At 42.4% G+C, this 24066-nt stretch overlaps 1 protein-coding gene across 1 annotated transcript in view; it reads right to left on the bottom strand.

The window, feature by feature from the left end:
* The window catches only part of Smc1b (structural maintenance of chromosomes 1B), a 51169-nt gene that overhangs the window by 7310 nt on the left and 19793 nt on the right, over nt 1-24066 (bottom strand). The window contains exons 9-21 of the mRNA XM_013025713.1: nt 22992-23130; nt 22370-22555; nt 19193-19372; nt 16524-16670; nt 13209-13346; nt 12817-12933; nt 11595-11701; nt 10478-10619; nt 9754-9899; nt 7382-7535; nt 4247-4345; nt 2096-2252; nt 780-934 (exon numbers count right to left, since the gene is read on the bottom strand). Coding sequence (XP_012881167.1) covers nt 780-934; nt 2096-2252; nt 4247-4345; nt 7382-7535; nt 9754-9899; nt 10478-10619; nt 11595-11701; nt 12817-12933; nt 13209-13346; nt 16524-16670; nt 19193-19372; nt 22370-22555; nt 22992-23130 — 1867 coding nt within the window. The remainder of the gene's footprint in view (nt 1-779; nt 935-2095; nt 2253-4246; nt 4346-7381; nt 7536-9753; nt 9900-10477; nt 10620-11594; nt 11702-12816; nt 12934-13208; nt 13347-16523; nt 16671-19192; nt 19373-22369; nt 22556-22991; nt 23131-24066) is intronic.

Consider the following 24066-nt stretch of genomic DNA (forward strand, 5'->3'; position numbering starts at 1 on the left):
GTTCTTTTTTTTTTGTTTTTTGTTTTTTGGGGGTCCAGGTGTGGGGCCTGAACTCTGGGCCTGGGTGCTGTCCCTCAGCTCTTCAGCTCAAGGCTAGCGCTCTACCACTTGAGCCACAACGCCACTCCCGGCTTTTTTCCTTTTGCTTATGTGTTGCTGAGGAATTGAACCCAGGGCCTCATGCATGCAAGGCAAGCACTCTACCACTGAGCCACCTTCCCAGCCCCTTAGTTCTAGTTCTAAAACTATCCTAAAAACCCTATCCCAGGATCACTTCAGTCACAAAAGAACATGAACCAAGAGCAGAGCAGGAATGAAGTGCTGACCCACACCTTTATTCCACATTACATTCCACAATTATTTGCTGTGTACGTTAGTAACATGGACTGGTGATAGACAAGAGACCTGGACCCTGTACTTGGACCCTGCTTTAGTTCTTTCCCTCTCCTTTACTTAAAACTCCAGAGATGAGTCATCTTCCCAAGGTCCTTTACACAGACTATACCTTTACCACAAAAGAAAAAGTACTGTAGTACCAGACAACAGAATTTCACCATGAAGAGAACCTGAAAACCAGCTATGCTAACCTACTCATTTATCAGGTGGGGAAACAGGCTCAGAGTGTTCTGCCTTGCTGAGTGTGGCTTCAGAATGGGGATGGGATCAAAGCACAGGCTATGAAACAGCAGCGCCCCTGAGCGAGGCACTCCAGCCTGCAGCGGCAGGCAATGCGTCCGCACTCTGGAATCCCCACTCCTGCCTGGGATGGGATGCATTACCTGGGCACTGCTGTTTCTGCAGAGCTTCTTGTAGATCTGGTCAATTGAGATGGAGACGTGCTCAAAGCATTGGCTGAAAAGGTCGAATCTCTTCTTCTTCACCTGCTCAAACTCCTGCCTGCATATTCTGGCTTCCTTTCTGCTGGCCTCAAATGCTAAGACAGAATTTGGGAGGCCACTGAGATACTTAAAGTTTAAAAGAATACAATATTTTGAATTGAAATTTCAGTTACGTTGTTTTAAATTTACCTTCAAAACACCTCAGCTATTACTAATTCTAAGAGCAAATCTCTTACAATTGAGTCCTTTTATGGCAGGGCTAATTTATATCTTTCTTTCTTTCTTTCTTTTTCTCGTCAGTTGTGGGACTTGAACTCTGGGCCTGGGCACTGTCCCTCAGCTCTTCAGCTCAAGGCTAGCGCTCTACCACTTGAGCCACAATGCCACTTCCAGTTTTCTGAGTGGTTTATTGGAGATAAGAGTCTCACGGACTTTCTTGCCTGGGCTGGCTTTGAACTGGGACCCTCAGATCTCAGACTCCTGAGCAGCTAGGATTATAGGCACGAGCCACTGATGCACAGTGGCAGGACTAATGTCTAAATGATGAACAAATTCTGAATATGCCTATTGCTGTTATTAAAAAATTAAATATCTATTCTAAAATAACCAATAAACCTATTTTTAAAATTCATTCAGAGTATTTTATAAAGGGACAAATTAATAATTCAACATTAAAAGTACACACTTATATAAGACAATAGAGGAAAATATACAATAAAAAAAACCAGGTCAGGCTCTGGTGGCTCACACCTACAATCCTTGCTACTTGGGAGGTTGAAAATGGGAGAATCTTGGTTCAAGGCAAGTCTGGGCAGTAAAGGTAGTGAGACCCTCTCCTAAGCCTATAGCTGGGTGCACTAAAGAGCACCTGTTATCCCCAAGCTACATGAGAGGCCGAGATTGAGGCAATGGCAGTTCCAGACCAACCCAGGCAGTGAGGTCTGAGACTCCATCTCTACAGAAGAAGCTGGATGCATGTACCTGATCACAACACAGGTGTATGTGTGTGACTGGTAGGAAGACCGACCCTGTTCTATACATACATAACTAACTAGACAGTGTGAAACAGGAGTGGAGGCATAGCTCGGGAGAATTATGCCAGCCCGACAAGCCTGAGGCCCTGATTTCACATTCTCAGTACCAGACAAGCAAAAAGGAAAGTTACAATCCACTGAGATTGTTGGCACATGGTACAGAAATCAAAGCCACCACGGATATGATCTTGTTAACAACCATAAATATAAATTCAATTTCACCATCTGTGGACTCTTGAAACTTGTCTCTGACATTCTTTAAGTTCTCCAGGGCTCGCAGGTTTGGGGTTGCTGTCTTCAGCAGAATGTCTTCTTTGGCTGCTATTTGCTCCCGAAAGAGAGTCAAGTAGACCTGTACTTCTTTGTCTCTTTGCAGGGCCTATTATTAGCAAAGAACAAGAGTGACTTGCATGTGTGTTGTGTTGGGCTGCTAACCTAAGATGTATACACAGGGCTGTGGCCATCCACCCCACCAGCTAGCTCTTCCTATAGGAGCCCTGGCCTTGGAACTGAAGGTACACTGCATGCCTGTAGCTCCCTACTCAGGTGGGCCTTTCAGGCTGTGGTGCTGTATGTACTGCCTTTGAGACATGGTTTACTTTCTTAGTTTTTAAACTGGCTTGTTCAACAAAAATACTGACCATTCATTATGCATCACTGATGAGTGATGACAAAACTACTCCATCTCTTCCTCTGACAAGCTCATAGCAAAGTCAGAGTTACAAAATGGCATTTGCAACAGGATGAGGACAACCTCTTCTCTGGGGAAACAGGTACTAGACAGTGGTGTGTGTGTGGGGTAATAATTAGCCAGGAACTTGATGGAGGACTAGGACCAACTGAAATGAAATGAAGAGAGAAGGGGAAGTACAGCCATTCCCTCCTGGAAAGCCTTGACTTCCAGAGAGGGGTTAATTAGTTCATAATAAAAGTGAGATTAGAAGACAATTTTTGGAACAAAGTAACTCTTAAGAAATAAGTGCTTATAGATCTAAAATACACTGGAGCATGATAAATTATATAGGACTCTAGGCATTCATACATAAACAGTGAGACTAAAAGAGGTTACTCTTAGGGGAGGAACCCAAATGCATACTGCCTCTGAACATTTAAAATACTATTTGTTGAAGCAAATCCCAGGAGATGGAAACATGGGTGTTTTTTTTTTTGTTTGCTTGTTTTTTTTTCTTTTGGGAGGGGCTAAAGGAATGGTAGAAATGGAGGAAGGAAGGATGAATAAATGCAGGCACGGTCCTCCGTAGACACTGGAAAACTCTGTAACTTGTGGGCAGGGACGGGACGGGGAAACAGAGGGGGAGGAAAGGAAGAGGTGACACTTCCAAACAAAATACACTCATTACAGCCGGGCGCTGGTGGCTCACGCCTGTCATCCTAGCTACTCAGGAGGCTGAGATCTGAGGATCGCGGTTCAAAGCCAGCCCGGGCAAGAGAGACTGTGAGACTCCTATCTCCAATAAACCACCAGAAAACCGGAAGTGGCGCTGTAGCTCAAGTGGTAGAGCGCTCGCCTTGAGCTGAAGAGCTGAGGGATAGCGCCCAGGCCCAGAGTTCAAGCCCCACGACCGACCAAAAAAAAAAAAAATACACTCATTACCTGACTTATGAAACAGTAACCCTACTGCACACACATGAATAACAATACAATTATATTCTAAAAAACCCATTATACTAATGTAAATTTCAGATGAATTAAAAAGACAAATGAAAACAAAAGAAAACCACCAACACAAAAATATAAATGTTTATAAGTCATGGGTGGTGGTAGGTAAAGTACTCTCTAGACACAAACTCAAAGGGAAGGAGCTCTGCATAGAAAACTACTGAGAGGATAAAGGCTGTTTTTGAGTACCAAAGAATGCCACAGAACAGACAGCCCAAACAAATCTCACAATGTATGTGAGCAACTGGAAGTGCAAGATCCCCTCCATATCCATCTTCCTTTCTTCCAGCACAGTCCCTGCCTTGGCCGGTGGCCATTCCCACCTGTGAAGCCGTGCCCTGCGGGTGATCCTGCTCACTCAGAGGAAAGCTGTCTCTGCGTGCCCCTGCGACCAGTGGCTGGGGTTCAGGAACACACACACGACTCCGCTCAGATCCCGTGAAAACAGCTGGGATTTTACAGGAAAACCTTCTGCTCTTATAACAGCAGCACCCCAAGTGCGCTAGTCACTGTCCCTTTAGAAGCAGCCTCAAGAGGAAGCCGAAGAAACATATGGCTATCGCTGACAGAACCAGAGCCAGTGGCTCCATGGAATCGAATGGCAGTGCAGCCATGCCCTGCCTCTGTGGAGGGTCCGCCCTCTCCCCTTCCAGATTTAATATCAATATTGCTCTGAGAACTCTCTGGGTTACCTTTAAGTCACTCCGTAGAGAGCTGTAGTCTATTTCCATGGCCGCCTCCCTTTCATAGATGTCCGTTGTCGCCTGGGTACTTTCTGTTCCAGTCCCCAACTGAAACACAGGAAAATCCTTCCTTGTTATCCAAATGGGGACCTGTACTCGCTTCTCTCTCCTCGTCTTCAGTTTCTTGTCATCTCATTCAGACTGAAGAGCCTGCCACGGCAGGGTCGCCTGTGCCCCCGACCCATGGCTACTCTGGGGCACCATGCGAGCCTTCCTACTCCAGCAGGCGTGCTCCTCCAGCTGGCACACTGCCTCTCCATGTGTCTGCTTGCCTGTCATTGCCTCCGGCTACCTGGGCCTCACCATGCACAGCTGTGAGCACAAGCTGTCAATACTCTGCGTTTGTCCTTTCTGTTGTCTTTAGCATCTTACTTATCCTTTGTTTGCTTGTCTCCTCCTACTAGACTGAGAAGACTTCTGGCTGCTGTTTTTGTTGCCTAGCACAAAGCCTGACATGTGTATTTCAATTTCAATACATATTATGCCCTGGAAGGAACAGGATAAACACAACAAATAAATGATCACTATTTAGTTAATGCTGATTCAAACCGAGACCTATAAGGGGAAAAAAAAAACCTCTTTTTAGACATTCCCAACTAATACAAACTCAAGGAAAATCACTGTGAACTAATAAGTATACCTCTTACAAAATACTCATGATTAACTCAAATAGAAGGTTGAATCTGAATATAAATCTGTAACACAGAAGCTCTAAATCTCATGATTCTGTGTGATTTGTACCACACATCTATCTATGGCTGCGTTTGACATGGTGGTGCTTGCCTGACTCAACACATGGAGGGCTGAGGCCGGATCTGAGTTCTAGCCCAGCCTGGTTCATGTTGTGCGACACTGTCGAACAGCAGCAACAACAGCCACCCATGACGTCTATGCAAGTCAGCTGGGGCCTTTCAACTCAAAGGGTGGCCTATGTGGCAGCAGCAGTGTGGCCTCACCTGGGGGGGGTTTGGGAATGCAGACTCAGTATCACACCAAGATGCCTCTTCTACACGCTGCAGGTTGATCAGCAGTAGTCTAGCAAAGTCTCCCCACAATGTAAGAGTCTTCTACCAGAAATATAGTGTAACTGGCTTTGCCTCAACATTTGTCAATGGAAGGGAAGTTTCTGGTGTACCTCACAAGTACAGACTGTTAGTCCTGAAGTAATTGTTGCAAGACAATCATTTCTCCCATTAACACAAGTTCAGTCCTTTGGGAAGCATATTCCTTGGGCCTTTCCTATTCTGGGCTTTCAGCGCCTCCAGTATCCAGGCGCTATTAGATGTGCTCACACACCACAGAGGCCTGCCATCTTCTGACAAGGAAGTGTCCCTGGTGAAAGTGCACAGACTCGGGCTGGGAAGGCGGCTCAGTGGTAGAGCGCTTGCCTTGCATGCATGAGGCCCTGGGTTCAATTCGCCAGCACCACATAAGCACAAAAAGCCACAAGTGTCACTGTGGCTCAAGTGGTAGAGTGCTCGCCTTGAGCTGAAGAGCTGAGGGACAGCACCCAGGCCCAGAGTTCAGGCCCCATGAGCGGACCCCCCAAAAAAAAGAAAAAGAAAGTACGCAGACTCTGTGGCTTTCTGAACGCAAGCTAGGATACTCCTGGGACCAGGAGTAGCAAGTGTGGCCCTCAAGACAGACTTGCTTCTGTCTGAAGAGAACCATCTTCCCGTTGACCCTTCCCTTATAGGCCATGTTCTAGGCCTTCCTTGGGCTTTAAAAAGTACTGTGTGGCTGACAACTAGCACAAGCTGGGGCAGAAGCATCAGTGGAAAGCCTGTCAACGCCCCCCACCATGCATGACTGCCTGAGTCCATAGATTACGTCAGAACCCTGTCTTGTATACATTCAATATGGGTTTATACAAATGTATAAAGAAAAACATGGAACCACCACCTCAATGTTAGACAGACCAGAAAACCACTGCTCTAGGTAAAGACCTAGGTACAGGATGGATTTATACAAATGTATAAAGAGAAACATGGAACCACCACCTCAGTATTAGACAGACCAGAAAACCACTGCTCTAGGTAAAGACCTAGGCACAGGCAAATGCTATTTACTTCCCATTCCTCTTCAGTCCCTGGCAGTTGCACACTGCATGCTCCCCAGGTTCATGATTCCATATCAGCATGCAGCTGAAATCCTAATATGAGTATAAATCTCTTACATGTCTTTTCATGGCTAGACAGTCGATCACTTTCTAGCACATGGTCTCAATGCACCAGCTGCTATAAGTTATTTTGGTTGCTTCCAGTTTTAGCAATTATGAATAAAGCTGTTATAAACATTTAAGTGCAGGTTATATGTGTGCGTGTGTTGGTCCTGAGGCTTGAACTCTGGGCTACTGTGCTCTTCCCTTAGCTTTCTTGTTCAAGAATGTCATTCAGCCCTGGAGCCACACTCTATTTTTATTTATTTATTTTTTGGCTGGCTAATTAGACATAAGAGTCTTGCAAACTTTTCTGCCAGGCCTGGCTTTGAACATGAGCCTCAGAGTTCAGTCTCCAGAGTAGATAGGATTATAGGTGTGAACCACCAACACCTAGCTCCCAGTGTAGATTTTTCTGTGGGCATGTTTCTGCGGACACTTTTTGGGACAAATACCAGCCATAAAGGGGCTCTAGAGCCAGAGGAAAGGTAGAAATTCAAAGAACACTATATTCAGTTCTGCTCAACGTCACATGTTTTAAAATCATCTGTTAGATGGGGAGAGAGGGAAGGAAGGGGTGACACTGTCCAAAAGGAAGTGTACTCGTGACCTGACTTAAAAACGATAGTCCTGCTAGGCGCCAGGTGGCTCAGGCCTGTAATCCTAACACTCAGGAGGCTGAGATCTGAGGATCACAGCTCAAAGCTGTGTGACTCTTATCTCCAAATAACCACCAGAAAACCAGAAGTGGTGTCATGGCTCAAGTGGTAAGAGTGATCACCTTAAGAGCTGAAGAGCTGAGGGACAGCACCCTGGCCCCATGACCAACAAAAAACAACAATAACAACGACAAAAAACAATAATCCCTCTGTATATTACCTCTATAACTTAATTTAAAAGAAGAAAACTATCGTCTGCTAGAATACCTCCACTTCAATGATGTCATCCAGGGATCCCAACAAGAGAATGATTTCAATGTCTTGAACTTTGCAATCAAGCAGCAAGTTATGCTTCTCTAGTCGTTTCTGTTCCAGAGATGTCTGAATGATTACAATTTCCTTTTGCAATTTGTCCAAATCCCTGTTAAGTACACAGACATGAGTAGTGATTTTACATATTATGTATAGTGCGCCAAAGAAGAAATGTGTTAAATTATGAACTTTCATTAAAAAGATTATTTTCAAGTGACGTATGGGGACATATCTTTAATTCTAGACATATTTTTAATCCTCATAGATGAGACAGTAGGATTTCAAATTTGAGGCCAGCCTGAGCTACATAGTGAGACCCTATCTAAAAAAATATAAGAAAGACTGATTTTCTTGTGCTAGTTTGGGACTTAAAAAATTAACACTTCTGAGAAAGGTATAAAGAATTAACCCAAGGAAATGTGTTTACTTTTTATTTTGTTCCAGTACTAAGACTGGAACTTGGGAATTTTCATACTTGCCTTTTGCTCAAAGCTGGTACTCTACCACTTGAGCTACAGCTCCACTTTTAGCTTTCTGCTGGCTAATTATAAGAGTCTTTCAGATCTGTCTGCTTAGACTGGTTTCAAAATGAGATTCTTTGCTCTCAACCTTCGAGTCTCTGGGATCACAGATGAAGGCCTCTGGTACCCAGCTCAAGGAAGTATTTCAAAATAACGAGCATTCTGGCTTCAATCAGGGATGGAAAAACACACTACTTTCAGGGTGTCTTTATTATTATCTTTGTAAATAGCCCCACTGGCTATTCAGAAGCTGCCTCGGCTTTCTAAGTGATGGGGTCATACCCAGGACCCATTAATTCATTTAAAATCTAAATTTTCAACCTAAGCTTCTCCCTCATATAAGCTCTCTGTTTTAGAACTTCAAACCAAGAATTTCTTAACCAAAAAAAAAAAAAAACCATAAGGCAAGTCACGGCTTTCATAACAGCGTGGAGTTTCTTTGCAATCATTACTACTGCTTTAGCTCCTGAGCTGAACATGAGGCGGGGAGTTTGCAGCTGAGCCAACGGCACCTTTAAACAGGACCCCAAAGAGAGCAAAGAGAGACCAAGAATACAAAGTGAAAGGAGAGAAGGGAGCGAGGGCAAGAAGAAGGAGGTGCGATCACAAGGTTTTCAAGAATATGAAAAACAGAAGTGGTCCTACTTCAACTAAATATATAGGTTAAAAAAATCAGGAGTCGTGCTCCTACTTGTAATCCTAGCTACTCAAGGGGTGTGGTTTGAAGCCAGCCTCTTCAGGGAAAGACTGTCTTACATCCAATTAACCACCAGAAACCAGAAGTGGAGCTGAGGTTCAAGTAGTAGAGTGCCAGCCTTGAGTAAAATAAGCCCAGGGACAGCTCCCAGAGTCCCTGAGTTCAAGGCACTCCTCCCCTCCCCCCCCAATCAGAAGTAAACATTTTAGTTCCACTTAAAGATCATATACTAAGAACTGAGTCTTAAAGCGCTCAAGGTCTTTGGTCAGTAAGGAAAACTATGATACGCCAAGAAAAGAAAACCTTTGTTTCCATCACCGTGCTCATGCCAATCACAAGTAGGGGTACGTCACTTTGGTAATGTTAGCCAACTCAAAGCACCATCATCGTCACGGCAAATTCATATGCTCGCCAGACGCCCTAAGTGCTGTTCATATGCTCGCCAGACGCCCTAAGTGCTGTTGAGCATTAACTCAATCTCCATAATTATTTGGAAATAGACTTTTATCATCTTTGTTGGAAAGGAAAAGTAAGTTAAATTCCTTGATACGGAACTGAAGGCACAATACATAAGGAGCAGAGCTGTTCTCTGCTCCCAGACTGCACAGACCACAGGGACTCTGGACCTCTGGAAGACACCAGTATCAAGAGCATTTTAAGGTAAGAACACAATACGAGTTCGTGTTTCCTCCCACCAAAGAAAACTAGGCACACTAAACAACTTGCTTCTCTTGGGTGTCCCCTAAATTAGGATTTCTGTGTGACCAAGAGCAACAAAGGGTACCATACTCAACTTCAGATAATAAATTCCAGATAATAATAATAAATTTCAAACTGAGAGTACACATTTATTTAATTTTTTTGTCTGTCATGGGGCCTGAACTCTGGGCCCAGGTACTGTCCCTCAGCTCTTCAGCTCAAGGCGAGCGCTCTTATCACTTGAGTCACAGCGCCACTTCCGGCTTTTTCTGCTAATGTGGTGCTAAGGAATCGAACCCAGGGCCTCATGCATGCAAGGCAAGCACTCTACCACTGAGGCACCTTCCCAGCCCGAGAGTACACATTTAAAGCATTACAAAGATCTTTCAAACTGTTGAACTTGTAGTTACCTATCAATGGCCAAAATCTTCTTCCGTTCCTCTTCAATCTGAGTTTGAGCTTTCTCAGTGTCAGAGTTCTGAGTGACAAACATGTCCATAAATTGCTGCCGTTTCGCCATGAGGTCATCCACCTCTTGGAGACAGTCATCTTCCATCTAAACACAGAGGAGATACATTATAGAGTACTCGCTTTTATATGAATGAGGTCAACAGTTCTGGTATTATTGACAAACAAGCCCAGCCATGCTGAGTGAACCTGCCTTGACCCCTGTTATCATCCTATACTACCTGTGCATTGGCAACCACTCTCTATCACTGCCTTCCTCCTTATTTTGGATCATGCCAGGCCTTGCTTCATTCCCACGGTCCAGTGAGAAGTACTGTTGACACTACGACCTTCCAGACTGCCCTTTTAACAGCTTTCTTCACTTCCTGGGCTTCTGTACTGCTCCCTTTATGCTTTTCCCACCAGAATCCCACTGTTGCTCTCACTGTCTGCTGAGTCTCAACCTTTCTCATACAGTTTCCATTTATTCTCATAAAGGAGCAACTTCTAAATCTGTGGGTCCAGCCTAGACTTCTGCAACAATCCTGAATCATCTGTGGCATCTTCTTGCCCACCCCCCCATGTGACATCCACCACTAACATGCTCCTTTAGGAATTCGAACATGGCTGCTTGATGAGCGTCTAATTGCAATGAAGAGGCACTTTAAGCCACCCATTATGCATTACCTTCTTTAGCTTATCAGTTTCTTCTCTATCTTTCTGGAGTGTTTCTTTTAATGTGTTGATCTTGCTCAGTTTCTTCTTAAGTTGGTTTTGACTATATTCAATCTGAACATTAAGCCGAGTTTTCTGTTTTTCAAATTCCAATCTAGTATAATAAAGTCAAACATCACAAGTGGTAAGCAGAGTGCTTTTTACATACAAAAGTAGAAGGAATACTACCATAAGCCCTATGTGGCCCATTTCCAACTTTTGTAGTGATCACTTCACCAGGCATGGGGGTGGAGGGGTGGAGGGGGGTGTCACATCTATAACCTTAGCTACTGAGGAAGCTAAAATCTGAGGATACTGGCTGAGGCAGGAAAGTCCATGACACTAGTCTCCAATAAACTACCCAAGCTAGAAATAGAGCTATGGCTCAAGTGGTAGAGCGCGCGCACACACACACACACACACACACACACACACACACACACACACACACACACAGACACACACAGACACACACACCAATAAGGGAATAGGAAATGTGTTCAAGTGGTGAGCAGCCACCTAGCAAGAGCAAGGCCCTTAGTTCAAACCCCAGTACCATCAAAAAAATTGTGTCAAGCTGGGCACCGGTGGCTCATGCCTGTAATCCTAGCTACTCAGGAGTCTGAGATCTGAGGATCACTGTTCAAAGCCAACCCGGGCAGGAACATCCATGAGATTCTTATCTCCAATAAACCACTAGAAAACTGGAAGTGGCACTGTGGCTCAAATGGTAGAGCGCTCGCCTTGAGCTGAAGAGCACAGGGAAAGCGCCCAAGGCCAGAGTTCAAGCCCCACAACCAACCAAAAAAAAAAAAATTGGTCCATATATACAATTAGGTAGACTAATTGTATTTAGGCATTTAAATGACTACTTCTTTGTATAACACTGTGTTTTCCTTATAAGAGAACTAGAACTCATATTTGCTTTTTGTTACAAGTTTTTAGATATTTTTCTAAGAAAATGCATTTGTACTAGTTATTTAATAAACTTAAGTAAAAATTACCTCAGGCACAATTCCTCTAAATTAAGAAATAACAGTTACTTCTATATATGTGCAAACTGTTCATTAATGTCTTCTAGTAAACATACCTTTTTTGGTCAACTTCTTGATGCTGTTTAACATGTATATTCTCAAATTCACGAATATTTGCTACGCCAATTTCTTCACAAAACTTTTGGAATATGTCATCTTCAACCTTTTAAATTATTTTTAAAACAACTGTCTCAATAAGGAATTAATAAATACCTAGATAGTGCCATAGATAGTGCTTAAATATAAGTTTTTTTTACTCCAAGATTTTCCTGGATTAGGCCAAAAACTAATACAATTCAATATTACTGTATGCAACCACTGCTTTTTCTTCTATTATCTCTATAAACTATGCTAAACTATTTTCAAACTGCATGTTCAGATAAACTAAGTAAGAAAGCTCATTAACTGGGTTTATTAAATGTTTTGGCTCTGTGCAGTTTAACACAAAGCTGATGGACTCTATTTACCACAGCTACACAAAATGTTAATAATTTGTACAAATTCTTCTTTATATATGAGAAAAAAATCTCATAGATTAAAAAGGAAAGGTTAGCATAGAGTTAAGAATCAAGCCAGAAACCAAGTATGGTGGTTATCATCTATAATTCCAGCTTCTTGGGGAGATCAAGAGATTGAGGCCAACCTGAGCAAAGTTATCAAATGAAAGGGCTGAGACATAGGTCTACTAGCCTGAGCTAAATCCCTCCACCCCCCAAAATTTAATTTCAACAAGTTTTACAAACATTATGTGAACTTGTAGGAGAGAGATAGGTATTGTTTAAAAAAAAACATTTTAAGCCAGGTGCTGGTGGCTCATACCTGTAATCATAGCTACTTAGGAGGCTGATTAAGACTGTGGTTCAAAGCCAGCCTAAGTAGGAAAGTCCATGAGACTCCTATCTCCAATTAACTACCAAAAAAAAAAAAAAGCCAGAAGTGAAGCTTCACTAGCCTTGAGCATAAAAGCTTGGGGATGATTTCCAGTTACAGAGCTCAAGCCCTAGGACCAGTACAAAAAATAAATTAAGATTTTAGTTGACTATGCATTAACTATAAGTGAGGCAGGGCAGAGGCAGGAACATGGCCACGAGCAGGGCAAAGCACAGTGTGTGATACCCAACGGCGTAAGAGCTAAATGAGAAAAGGTAAAAGGCTCCTGCCCAGCTTTAAGCAAAGGCCAGATGGCCAATGTTTGTTACCATAGAGCCATAGGTGCCCTGGATCTGGTCTGGTCTAGAGCCATGTATGTTGCTTAGTGATAAGTATGACGTTCATCACCTTGTCTATCTTCTCTTGAAAATCTTCGATTTTCTGCTGCTGTTCTGTGATTCCTTGGCTCAGCATAGTGCACTGAGCCTCTATGTTTAGTAATTCGCTTTGTAGTTGAGATTGTTCCTAATAACCAAAGGAAAACATTGTCTTACGGCAAGCTTAGTTTTATGCAGTGAGGTCAAAACATGATAGGATAGGTGTCTTTACAATCAGGGAGGAAGATGGGTGTCGTATGCAATAGCTGCTGCGCTGTAACTCTAACCTCCACATTTTTAAATTTTTAGGTCTGAGACTAGAACTCAAATTTGGTAACTCTGCTTTCACTCACTGGCTATCATTTTACCAACTGAGCCACACCTCCAATCCCAAACCACCACATTTTATATATGCTGCATTACCCTGGAAAAATTAGCAAGCTGCTTCTTCTTAATCATCTCCAGTTCACTCTGTGAATACTTGAGTCGTGTCTGAGTTCCTTGTATTTGGGTCTGTATTTGTTTCAAATCTATTTCCTTGCGGAGTGCTTTCATCAAATCCTGAAAAAGAAAGAAATGTGAAACATTTACAACAGAAGAGTCCTTTACTCTTCAAAGGGCTTTCCTACGTAATACATGATATGATACCGATTTTCCGACACAACCCCTCTTCCCCTTCTTCTGGGAAGTCTGGGCATGAAAACACATTGAGCACCTGAGTGTGAGGACATACAGCTTCCTCAAAAAGTAAACATACGTCCTAGCAGGAAGAAGAGCGCATGAGACACTGCGTGAGGACATGCTCCATGCATGTACGTGCCCATCAGCACCTGGCTTGGGGGGGCAGGGAGAGCAGGACACTGTCTTGCTCTGAGAGCCTCCTGTTCTTTTTGCTTCCCTCCTCCATTCCCTTCTCCCTTCACACACCTATTACTCAACCAAAACAAATCAAAACAAAATTTGATTTCACCACAGGTCTAGCCTGTAGTTCTGAGTACTACATCAAGTTCTGAGACTATATCAAGCACAGTTTCATGTTTACTGGTCATCTGGGCCTCTTTCAGCGATTACACAGTCCTGTTCTTGGCCCTAATGTTTCATCTTAATGTCTTCTACATCATTTTGTAAAGAATGATTTAATAGATGGAACCCAGGTTCTTCATTTAAAATGAATAAAAATTGCGGGGTCACTGGTGGCTCAGGCCTGTAATCTTAGCTACTGAGGAGGCTGCGATTGGAGGATCATGGTTTGAAGCCAGCCCAGGCAGGAAAGTCCATGACTCGTCTCCAATTAACCACCAGAAAACGGGAAGTGCAACTGTGGCTTCAAGTGGTAGAGCACTAACCTTGAGCAAAAAAGCTCAGAGATAGTGCCCAGGCCTGAGTTCAATCCCATGACTGACAAAATAAATAAATAAATATGGACTTTGTTTTCGTTTAAAAGTTGTTTTATTTTATTTTTTTTTAGACGGGGCCTCAGAGTCAGGTTAGCCTGGACTAGAACCCATTATCCTATCTCTGCATTCTGGTTGCTTTTGGGGATTACAGGTGTGTACTACTATGTCCATCAAATACAGAAGCTCTTAAATACAGTTTTAGCTGCAAATTTTAGTTTTCTCTTTTCAAATAATTACACATACTATTTCATTTTTGTCCCTAATGTACTTGTCATTTTAAGGCTATGTTGAATAGTAATGGTGATGGAAAACATCTAGTTCCTGATTTTAACAAAAATTATTTTAGTGTTTCATCATTTAAGTAATTATTCCTTTTTTCTCCTCGGGCTAGGGGTTAAACCCAGCACCTCACGCTAGGCTACAACTCCCAGACCTTTTGGTTTTGTTTTTGAGATAGTCTCACTTACCTTGCCTAAGTTTGCCTCAGACTTGCAATCCTCCTGTCTCTACTTCCAACGTAGCTGAGATGATAGATTTCTAATTCCACTCCTGGTTAATTTTTCTTTTTTCAATGCTGGAGACTGAACCCATGGACTTGGTTATGCTAGGCAAGCATTCTTACCACTTGAACTATGTGCTTAGTATGTGTTAGTGTTGAATAAGAGCTGTTTATTGTATTTGAATAATTTCTATAAAACTATTTTTTGTTGGTATATTAATTGGGATTATCTACTGCATCTTATGAAATGTCTCATCTAGATCATGATTTTTCTTCTGCCTTTAATTCATTAATGTCAAGGACTATGCTAAGCAATCAGAATATCAAAACATCTATGCATGTACAGAACACATCTTATCCAGTTGGATACATTCTTTGGCTATGCTGATGAAAGCCCTACACTGACATTTTAAAGTTTATTATTTGTCTACTTACTTTGTACTAGTTCTGGGACTTGAACTCAGTGCTTGAGTACAGTCCTTGAGATTTTCTTTGAGCTTTTTTGCGCAAGGCTAGTGCCCTACACTTGAGGCACAGCTCCACTTCAGCTTTTTGGTAGTTAATTGGAGATAAAAGTCTCACAGATTTTACTGCCCCAGCTGGTTTCAAACCATTATCCTCAGATCTTAGTCTCCTGAGTAGCTAGGGATACAGGTGTGAGCCACTGGTACCCTGGCTCTATTTGTTTATTAAGTAGTTGTACAAAAGGGGTTCAATTCCAGAAGTCAACTTTTGAGTACTCTGTGATAGTTTAATTTTGAAACTATGCATTATATTCCTAGGGAAGTCAGCCTTTGTTTTTGATCTATCTATCTATCTATCTATCTATCTATCTATCTATCTATCTATCTATCTATCTATCTATCTATCTATCTATCTATCTATCTATCTATCTGTCTATCTATCTTTGTGTGTGTGTGTGTGTGTGACAGTCCGGGGGCTTAAACTCCTAGGTTGAGATGCTGTCCTGAGCTTTTTTTTGCTTAAGGCTAGCTCTCTATCATTTGAGCCAGTTAAGCTTCAGTTCTGGCTTTTTTGGGTGATTAATTGGAGATAAGAGTCTTACTGACCTTTCTGCCTGGGCTAGCTTTGCACTGTGATCCTCAGGTCTCAGCCCCCTGGATAGCTAGGAGTACAAGTGTGAGCTACTAGCACCTGGCTATAATTTTTTATTTTAAAGTTACATAAGCTTTATAAAAAAAAAAAACAAAAACTGGGCTGGGAAGGTGGTTCCCTGGTACAATACTTGCCTTGCATGCATGAGGCCCTGTGTTCGGTTCCTCAGCACCACATAAACAAAAAGAAAAAAGCCGGAAGTGGCGCTGTGTCTCAAGTGGTAGAGCGCTAGCCTTGAGCTGAAGAGCTGAGGGATAGTGCCCAGGCCCAGAGTTCAGGCCCCACGACCGGACTCCCTGCCCCCCCAAAAAAAATCCCAAAAACTTTCCCTTCTTTTCTATTATCTAAAGTAACTTAAATAACACTATATTATGCAGAACTCAGCTGAAATTTCATTGATTTTTTTAAGTTGTAGTAATCTACACATATCATAAAATATGAAATCAATTGCCACATTTTTTTTTCATTTTGTAAAACTGAGACTCTAAATCCATTAAAGAACTCTTTATTTCCCTTTCCAAAGGCCCTGGTAGCATCATTTAACTTTCTATCTCTCTGAATTAATTGCACAATTCAATATTTGTCCTTTCGTGACTGTTTTATTTCACTTAGCATAATTTTCTCAAGGTCTAAACCCCAAAAACAAAAACATGAAGAAAACCCTAAGCAATTTTAAACGACAACTGTTGTTCTTGCTACCTTGTCAATGTTATGGCACAAATGTACCTTGAGTTCCTGAACCAGCTGGTTCCTTTTATCTTTGAGAGTCTTTATCTCTTTCTCATCCCAGCACCTAGCCTTCTGTCGTAAGTCACTTGATCCTCCAGAGATCACCCCAGACTTTAAAAACAGAGTTCCATCAAGGGCTACTGTCTGTAAAATTAAAAAGTGTTTTACCATTGAGAAATATACATAAGGTATACAAAAATAAGAACCTAACATGACAATTTCTACAGCTGAGAATTTGTAGATGAGAAAACACTTATTGAGTTTTACTAATGAAAGATCTAGCTTATGAAGAAACATAAATGACCAAACTACAGATACAACTCTCATTTTATTAACACCCAAAGAAACTCTAGGCAACAAAATTGGCATCAATAACAAAGGCTTCAAACAAGTTATATAACAGTTTCAAACAAATGGAATATTGAGAATTAAAAGTCAATGATACAGGGGCTGGGAAGGTGGCTCAGTGGTAGAGCGCTTGCCTTGCATGCCTGAGGCCCTGGGTTCGATTCCTCAGCACCACATAAGCAAAAAGAAAAAAAGCCAGAAGTGGCGCTGTGGCTTAGGTGGTAGAGCGCTAGCCTTGAGCTGAAGAGCTGAGGGATAGTGCCTAGGCCCAGAGTTCAGGCCCCACGACCGGACCCCAAAAAAAAATAAAAACAAAAAAGTCAATGATGCATTTGGTATCAAATAGTTGGTATTACAGAATCGCATAAAAAATCTGGCATAGCTGTCAGTGGGATATGATGGAAAGGGCCTTATTAACTGTAGGATACTCAAAATACCACATTCTCCAAATGAATGTTAACACTAATGAGATAAAGAAAAACATTTAAGTGGAGCTGAAGTATAAAACAGCCTAGGGTTTCAACTCATTTAAATATGTCTATGTTTTATACAATAAATGAAATCTATTTTCAACATTTTACAAATCTTTCTAGTTAATTAAAGCAAGAGATCACCGGTGACAGACTAAAATTCTATCAGTGATCTGACAAAAACAAATCCAACAAATATTCTCCTTTCTTCCTCCCTCTTTCCTTTTAATTTTTCTTTTTTTGGGGGGTCTGGTCGTGGGGCCAGAACTCTGGGCCTGGGTACTGTCCCTCAGCTCTTCAGCTCTACCACTTGAGCCACAGTGCCACTTCCAGCTTTATTCTTTTTGCTTATGTGGTGCTGAGGAACCAAACCCAGGGCCTCATGCATGCAAGGCAAGCGCTCTACCACTGAGCCACCTTCCCAGGCTTCCTTTTTAAATTTTCAACACTGGAGTTTGAATTCAAGGTCCTACACTTGCTAAGTGAGCTTTCTACCACTTGAGGCACTCTGTCAGTTCCTTTGTGTTTATTATTTTCAAGATAGGGTCTCCTTTCATGCTCAGAAAATATAAAGGGAGCCGGGCGCTGGTGGCTCACGCCTGTAATCCTAGCTACTCAGGAGGCTGAGATCTTCCAGCCCGGGCAGGAGAGACCGTGAGACTCCTATCTCCAATAAACCACCATGAAACTGGAAGTGGCGCTGTAGCTCAAGTGGTAGAGCGCTAGCCTTGAGCTGAAGAGCTGAGGGACAGTGCCCAGGCCCAGAGTTCAAGCCCCACGACCGACCAAAAAAAAAAAAAGAAAAGAAAATATAAAGGGGCTGGGATCCTATTGTACTCCGCTTTTTCTCAGGGATGACAGGTGTGAGGGAGTCACAAGAACTTTTATGCCAAGGCTGGCTTCTAACCACCAGCCTCTAATCTCTGCCTCTCAAGTAGCCAAGATTAAACTACCACAGCCTTTTATTTCTTCTTTGAAGACATTCTCTACATGCTTCTGTGTACTAAGACATCTGCCCAAGGGACGGGAGCTAGTAAAATATAGTGCTGGGATACAGGGATGCATGACAAATAACAGATAAACTTGGCCTCACTCTGAGAAATCTGGAAGCAAGAAATTATTTTTAACTGAATACATTTTGGAAATTGCCATAATTACATAATGTGGAGTTTTCTACTGTATGTGCTTTTTATTTTTATTTTGCTAGTCTTACACAAATGCCTAGGTTAGTTCTACTATACCCAATGGTTCAATCTCTAGGCCTTGCACACATATCATTTCATATGATTAAGTTTGCCTATATGCTAAGTCCCCATAGAGTATAACTAGTAAACATGCCCTTCACAGAGCCAGTGAGCATAAAATGTCCACACAATGTCCACACTTTAGATGGTTGCTATTCTGACAAGGAAACATAATACCTAAGAATAGTGTTGACAAGCATTGCTCATATTATGATTAAGGTTGATTTTTTGTGTTTAAGAGCTATTATATTTCTTTGGATAAGAACAAGTTTGTTCATAATCTGTCCAGTTTCTCACCATATTATTATTCTACCTATTGGTTTACAGGAACATTTGCTCTTTACCGTGAGTTGCAAAAACTTCCCCCGGTTTGCAATTTGTTTTTATAGGTTTTCGTTGTTTTGCTGTGCAGGGTCTCATGCATCCTAGGTAAAACTAACTAAGTTCTAGATTGGTTTTCCTTATAAAGAGAACATATGAAACATATATAAATGTGAGTGTGTGTATTTATTTAAACAAGAAAGCAGGGGAGGGAAGGGAAGAAGGGAACACCTTGTAAATACTGCTTGGATTTCTCTAAAAAGCCATCCAAATTCTTTCTTACTTTCCGTCTCTCAGGTCCGCCAAATGCAATGTGTCTTGCTTCCTCCACAGTTTCACAGACCAGGCCATTTCCACATACAAACTGAATCACTTTCTTCAGCTGAGGAATGTGAGTCTTTATAACATCAACCATCATTTTGCAGCCTTTAAGCTCTCTTAGTCTTTCATTAATTGGCTTGATCTAAAAGGTTTAGAAATACTTGGTATATTAGTTATGATAAAAACCAATTGCTGCCAGGTGCTGGTGGCTCACGCCTGTAATCCTAGTTACTCAGGAGGCTGAGATCCGAGGAGTTTCAAAGCCTGTGGGACAGGAAGGTCCATGAGACTCTTATCTCCAATTAATTACCAGAAATCCAGGAGTGGAGCTTGGCACAAAAGCCCAGGGACAGTGCCCAAGCCCTGAGGTTCAACCCCCACAACTGATAAAAAGAAAATCCCAAATGCTCAATTGTTTTTTTCTCACAGAACATAGGCATGACAGCCAAGATGAACAGTGTGCATCTATCTGCAACAAGTTTGACAAGAACATGATAAACTATACCCCAGGCTGACTGAGAGACAGAGTATTTTTTTTGTTGTTGTTGGTGGTCATGGGGCTTGAAGTCTGGACTTGGGTGCTGTCCCTCAGCTCTTCAGCTCAAGGCAAGTGCTCTACCGCGCGTAAGCCACAGTGCCACTTCCGTTTTTCTGGTGGTTTATTGGAGATAAGAGCCTCACGGATGTTCCTGCCATGGCTGGCTTTGAACTGCAATCCTCAGATCTCAGCCTCCTCAGTAGATAGGATTACAGGCGTGAGCCACCGGCGCCTGGCTCAGAGTATTTTTTAAAATACAAAAACTTCATAAAAAACCAGAGGATACAACCTCCAGATTCAACCATGTTCCAAGTACATGGGACAGAACAATGCATAAATGCTCCTGTGTTCTCCTGATCATCTCCTGTGGCAAAACACAATACCCACCCAGATGCATATATGAAGAACAGTATAACACTACAGAGCCTGAAAACCACTGAAGGCTCATATCCTCAGGAAAGCCTTCAGACCTTCAGGCTGACTTTCAGGCCTGGTCTGTTAAGAAAAACAAAAACAAACAAAAAACCCTCTGTGAATCTAGCACTATAGCACAAGCCTTTAATCCTAGCTACTTGGGAGGCAGAGATCAGATCACAGTTTAAGACCAGCCCAAGCACAGAAGTTCACAAGACTATCTCAACCAGTGTTATGTATTTCTTAATCCAGCAATAAGGAGAAACAAATAGGATGATTGTAGCCCAAGTAACCTGGGCATAAGGCAAGACCCTATCTTGAAAATAACCAATGGAAAAAGGGACTGGTAGAGTGGCTCAAATGCTACAGCACCTGCCTAGTAAGGCAAGGCTCTGAATTCAACACTCAGTACTACAAGAAATTACTACAAGCCGGGCACCTGTGGCTCACACCTGTCATCCTAGCTACTCAGGAGGCTGAGATCTGAGGATGGTGGTTCAAAGCCAGCCCAGGCAGGAAAGTCCATGACACTCTTAGCTCCAATAAACCACCAGAAAACCAGTAGTGGCGCTGTGGCTCAAGTGGTAGAGTGCTCACCTTGAGCTGAAGAGCTGAGGGACAGTGCCCAGGCCCAGAGTTCAAGCCCCATGACCAACCCAAAAAAAATGATCTACAATAAAACCAGCAAAGATGATGTAATATTTGTTAAACCAAGCAAAGCAAAAAAACCCATAAAATGTGCACATACATGTGTATGTAAACTAAGTACATAGAAAAGCAATCTGAAGTAATTACTATTAAAGAACTGGACACTGAGAAGGGGTACAAGTATTCCTTTTATATTTAAACATACTTCTGTATAAGATTAAGAAGTGACTTTGAAGCTGGGTGCTGGTGGCCCACACCTGTAGTTCTAGCTACTCAGAAGGCTGAGATCTGAGGACAGAGGTTCAAAGCCAGCCTGGCCAGGAAAGTCTGTGAGACTCTTATCTCTAAGGCACCAAAAAAAGCTGAAGTGGAGCTGCAGCTCAAGTGGTAGAGCTCAGCTGAAGTGGAGCTGCAGCTCAAGTGGTAGAGCTCAGCTGAAGTGGAGCTGCAGCTCAAGTGGTAGAGCTCAGAGGCAGCACCCAGGACCTGAATCCAAGTTCCAGGACTGCCATACACACACAAAGTAATTTTTAAGTAAGTTTGCCCTGCAAAATCTCATGTGAGGCGTAAGTAAAAGATTTCACAGTCAGGCCGGGCGCCGGTGGCTCACGCTTGTAAATCCTAGCTACTCAGGAGGCTGAGATCTGAGGATCACGGTTCAAAGCCAGCCCGGGCAGGAACATCCTTGAGACTCTTATTTCCAATAAACCACTAGAAAATTAGAAGTGGCGCTGTGGCTCAAGCGGTAGAGCGCTCACCCTGAGCTGAAGAGTGCAGGGACAGCGCCCAGGCCCAGAGTTCAAGCCCCACGACCGACCAAAAAACAACCCAAAAAGATTTCACAGTCAGTTAAAGTAAGGCAACAAGTCTTGGTGGGCCCTTCATGGCACAGTGTGGAAGCACAAAGGCAGGACTGGCTCGCGTTTGCTGAGCCGTTCCTCCAGATAGGTGCTGTGCCGTGCTTCTTCCAAACCATCCAATAAGGTGAGGACTTATTCCTTTACTTCACAAAGAACCTAAGGCTAAGATGAAAACCTGACAAATCAACTGGTATGGCTACTTAGCAGTAGGGCTGGTATTCAGTAGCCGAGAGTACCCTTCTTCTCACACCCTCTGCCTGCAGTTCAGAGGTGTGACTGATGGAGGAAAGAGAGCCTCTGCTTCAGGAGACCATGAGAGGTGTCTGGAGGCTGTCATCCTATGACAAAGTTCTTGGGTCAAGAACTGACGTTCTGGATATACTAAGGGATCTCAAAACAGACCTCAAGCCTTAAAATCTAACCTGTATCAATGAAATCAAAGACATCAGGGAGGATTATAGCAAAATTCGATTATCAAGAAAAGACCTGCTCCAGGAAAGAGCAGCCACTTGTTAACAGTCTCCACATGCTAATGCAGTAACACTAGCCTTAGTTGTAACTTGGCTGTCATCCACGCTACATTCCCCCTCTTCCATAGCTACCATAGTTTTAAGCAATAAAGATGTACTTAAACAGACAAGAGTTGATCACTACTGAAGACCAAACATAAATTTCTTACATCAAGGTAATCGAGAGCGAGGAATGTCTCAGGTTCTGCTCTCTCCTCCTTCAGAAATCGAATACAATCCCTTGCTACCTTTTCAGAAGTGACGATTATGGCAACCATGTACCGGCCAAAAACCTTAGTCACTGCCAGCTGGTATTTCTTATGAATAGGATGACACAGGTCAAGCAGTCTTCCAAACTTAGCAGGTTTTTCAAAAAAGACAGGAAAATCAATATATTAGTAAGGAACAAACAATTCACTGCTATGGTACCAAAGCAGCATAGACAAAACTAATTTTTAAAAATTACATCTATCATTTAATACAAATTCACTCAAATCTACCTAAATTTCATTATTAAATACTCATTATAAAAAAAAGTATTAGTGGTGGAGGATTGGCACAAGTGGTAGAATGTTTGCCTAGCATGTCCCAGGCCCTGAGTGCAAATCTCAGAAAGGTGAAAAAACCTAAAACAGAAAACATTATTAAATGAATTTTAGTAAAGTATTAAAATATGTTATAAAACTAAAGTAACTCATATTTATTATTTTGCTTATTAATCAGACAGCACTTATGAACCCCCTGTTGTGTGCAGGAATTGAGTTGGATACTGCTGAGCTAACCTCCTGGGACCTCAGAGAAAGGATGCAGAGACTCACTGTCCTTACGAATATCATAAGATATGAGGGACAGCTGGACGCTGGCCAAGTGCAGAGGGCTCTGCAGGGCCAGGCTGGTTAGGAAACGGCTCCCACACATGCCATTTGCACAGCTCTAAGAGTGGTCAAGAGATCACTGAAGACACCCATTTTCAGAAGACACCTGATTATCGGCATCCTGAATAAACAGCTCCTAGAATTTGTGATCATGACATTTCCCATCTTTGGGCTCTTCCTTCCATTTGTTGGTTTTACTTCAGGCATATCAGTTTCATGACAGATTTTTACTGTCTTTAATATGTATTCTCTTTGCTCTCTGTTTAATTATTATTTCAGCCTCTTAAGCCAGTAATTTGTCTTTCAGCTGTTTGATCCTTTCCTTGATATTGCTAATTTATTTGCTATTTTTAATTAAATGTTAATTTTGTGTATGTGTGAAAAGAGAGGGAGAGAGGGGGGAGAAGGAAGAGAGAGGGACAGAGAGAGAAGAGAGAAAGAAAAGAGAGAGAGCACCTCTGAGGGCTTAATTTGGGGTCTTGGGCACTGTCCCAGAGTTGGTTTTGCTCCAGTCTAGCACTCTAACACTTGAGCCACAACTCTACACCACTTTTTTGGTGCTTAATTGGAAATAGTCTCATGGCTTTCCTGCTTGGGATGGCAACTAGATTATGTTCTTTGACTCTGAAATCCCCCCTTGCTCTTTGTTATTATTGTAGATGCTCCTTGCAGATGCTTCACTGGTCCGAAATTCCTTCCTCCCACAGGTGATGGAATCTGCATCTCCTGTCCTACACACCGTCCTAACTTAAGGGCTTGTAAGCCAGGGGTATGTGAGGGTTAGGTGATGCTTTGCAAGAATATACTTTGCTTGAATATCTAGGCTTTTTTTTTTTTTTTGCCAGTTATGGGGCTTAAACTCGGGACCTGGGTACTGTCCCTGAGCTTCTTTTGTTCAAGGCTAGCATTCTGCCACTTGAGCCATAGTGCCACATTTGGCTTTTTGTTTATGTGGTACTGAGGAATCGAACCCAGGGCTTCATGCATGCTGG

This window comes from Dipodomys ordii, unplaced genomic scaffold (assembly GCF_000151885.1).
Source record: "Dipodomys ordii isolate 6190 unplaced genomic scaffold, Dord_2.0 Scaffold87, whole genome shotgun sequence".
NCBI lineage: Eukaryota > Metazoa > Chordata > Mammalia > Rodentia > Heteromyidae > Dipodomys > Dipodomys ordii.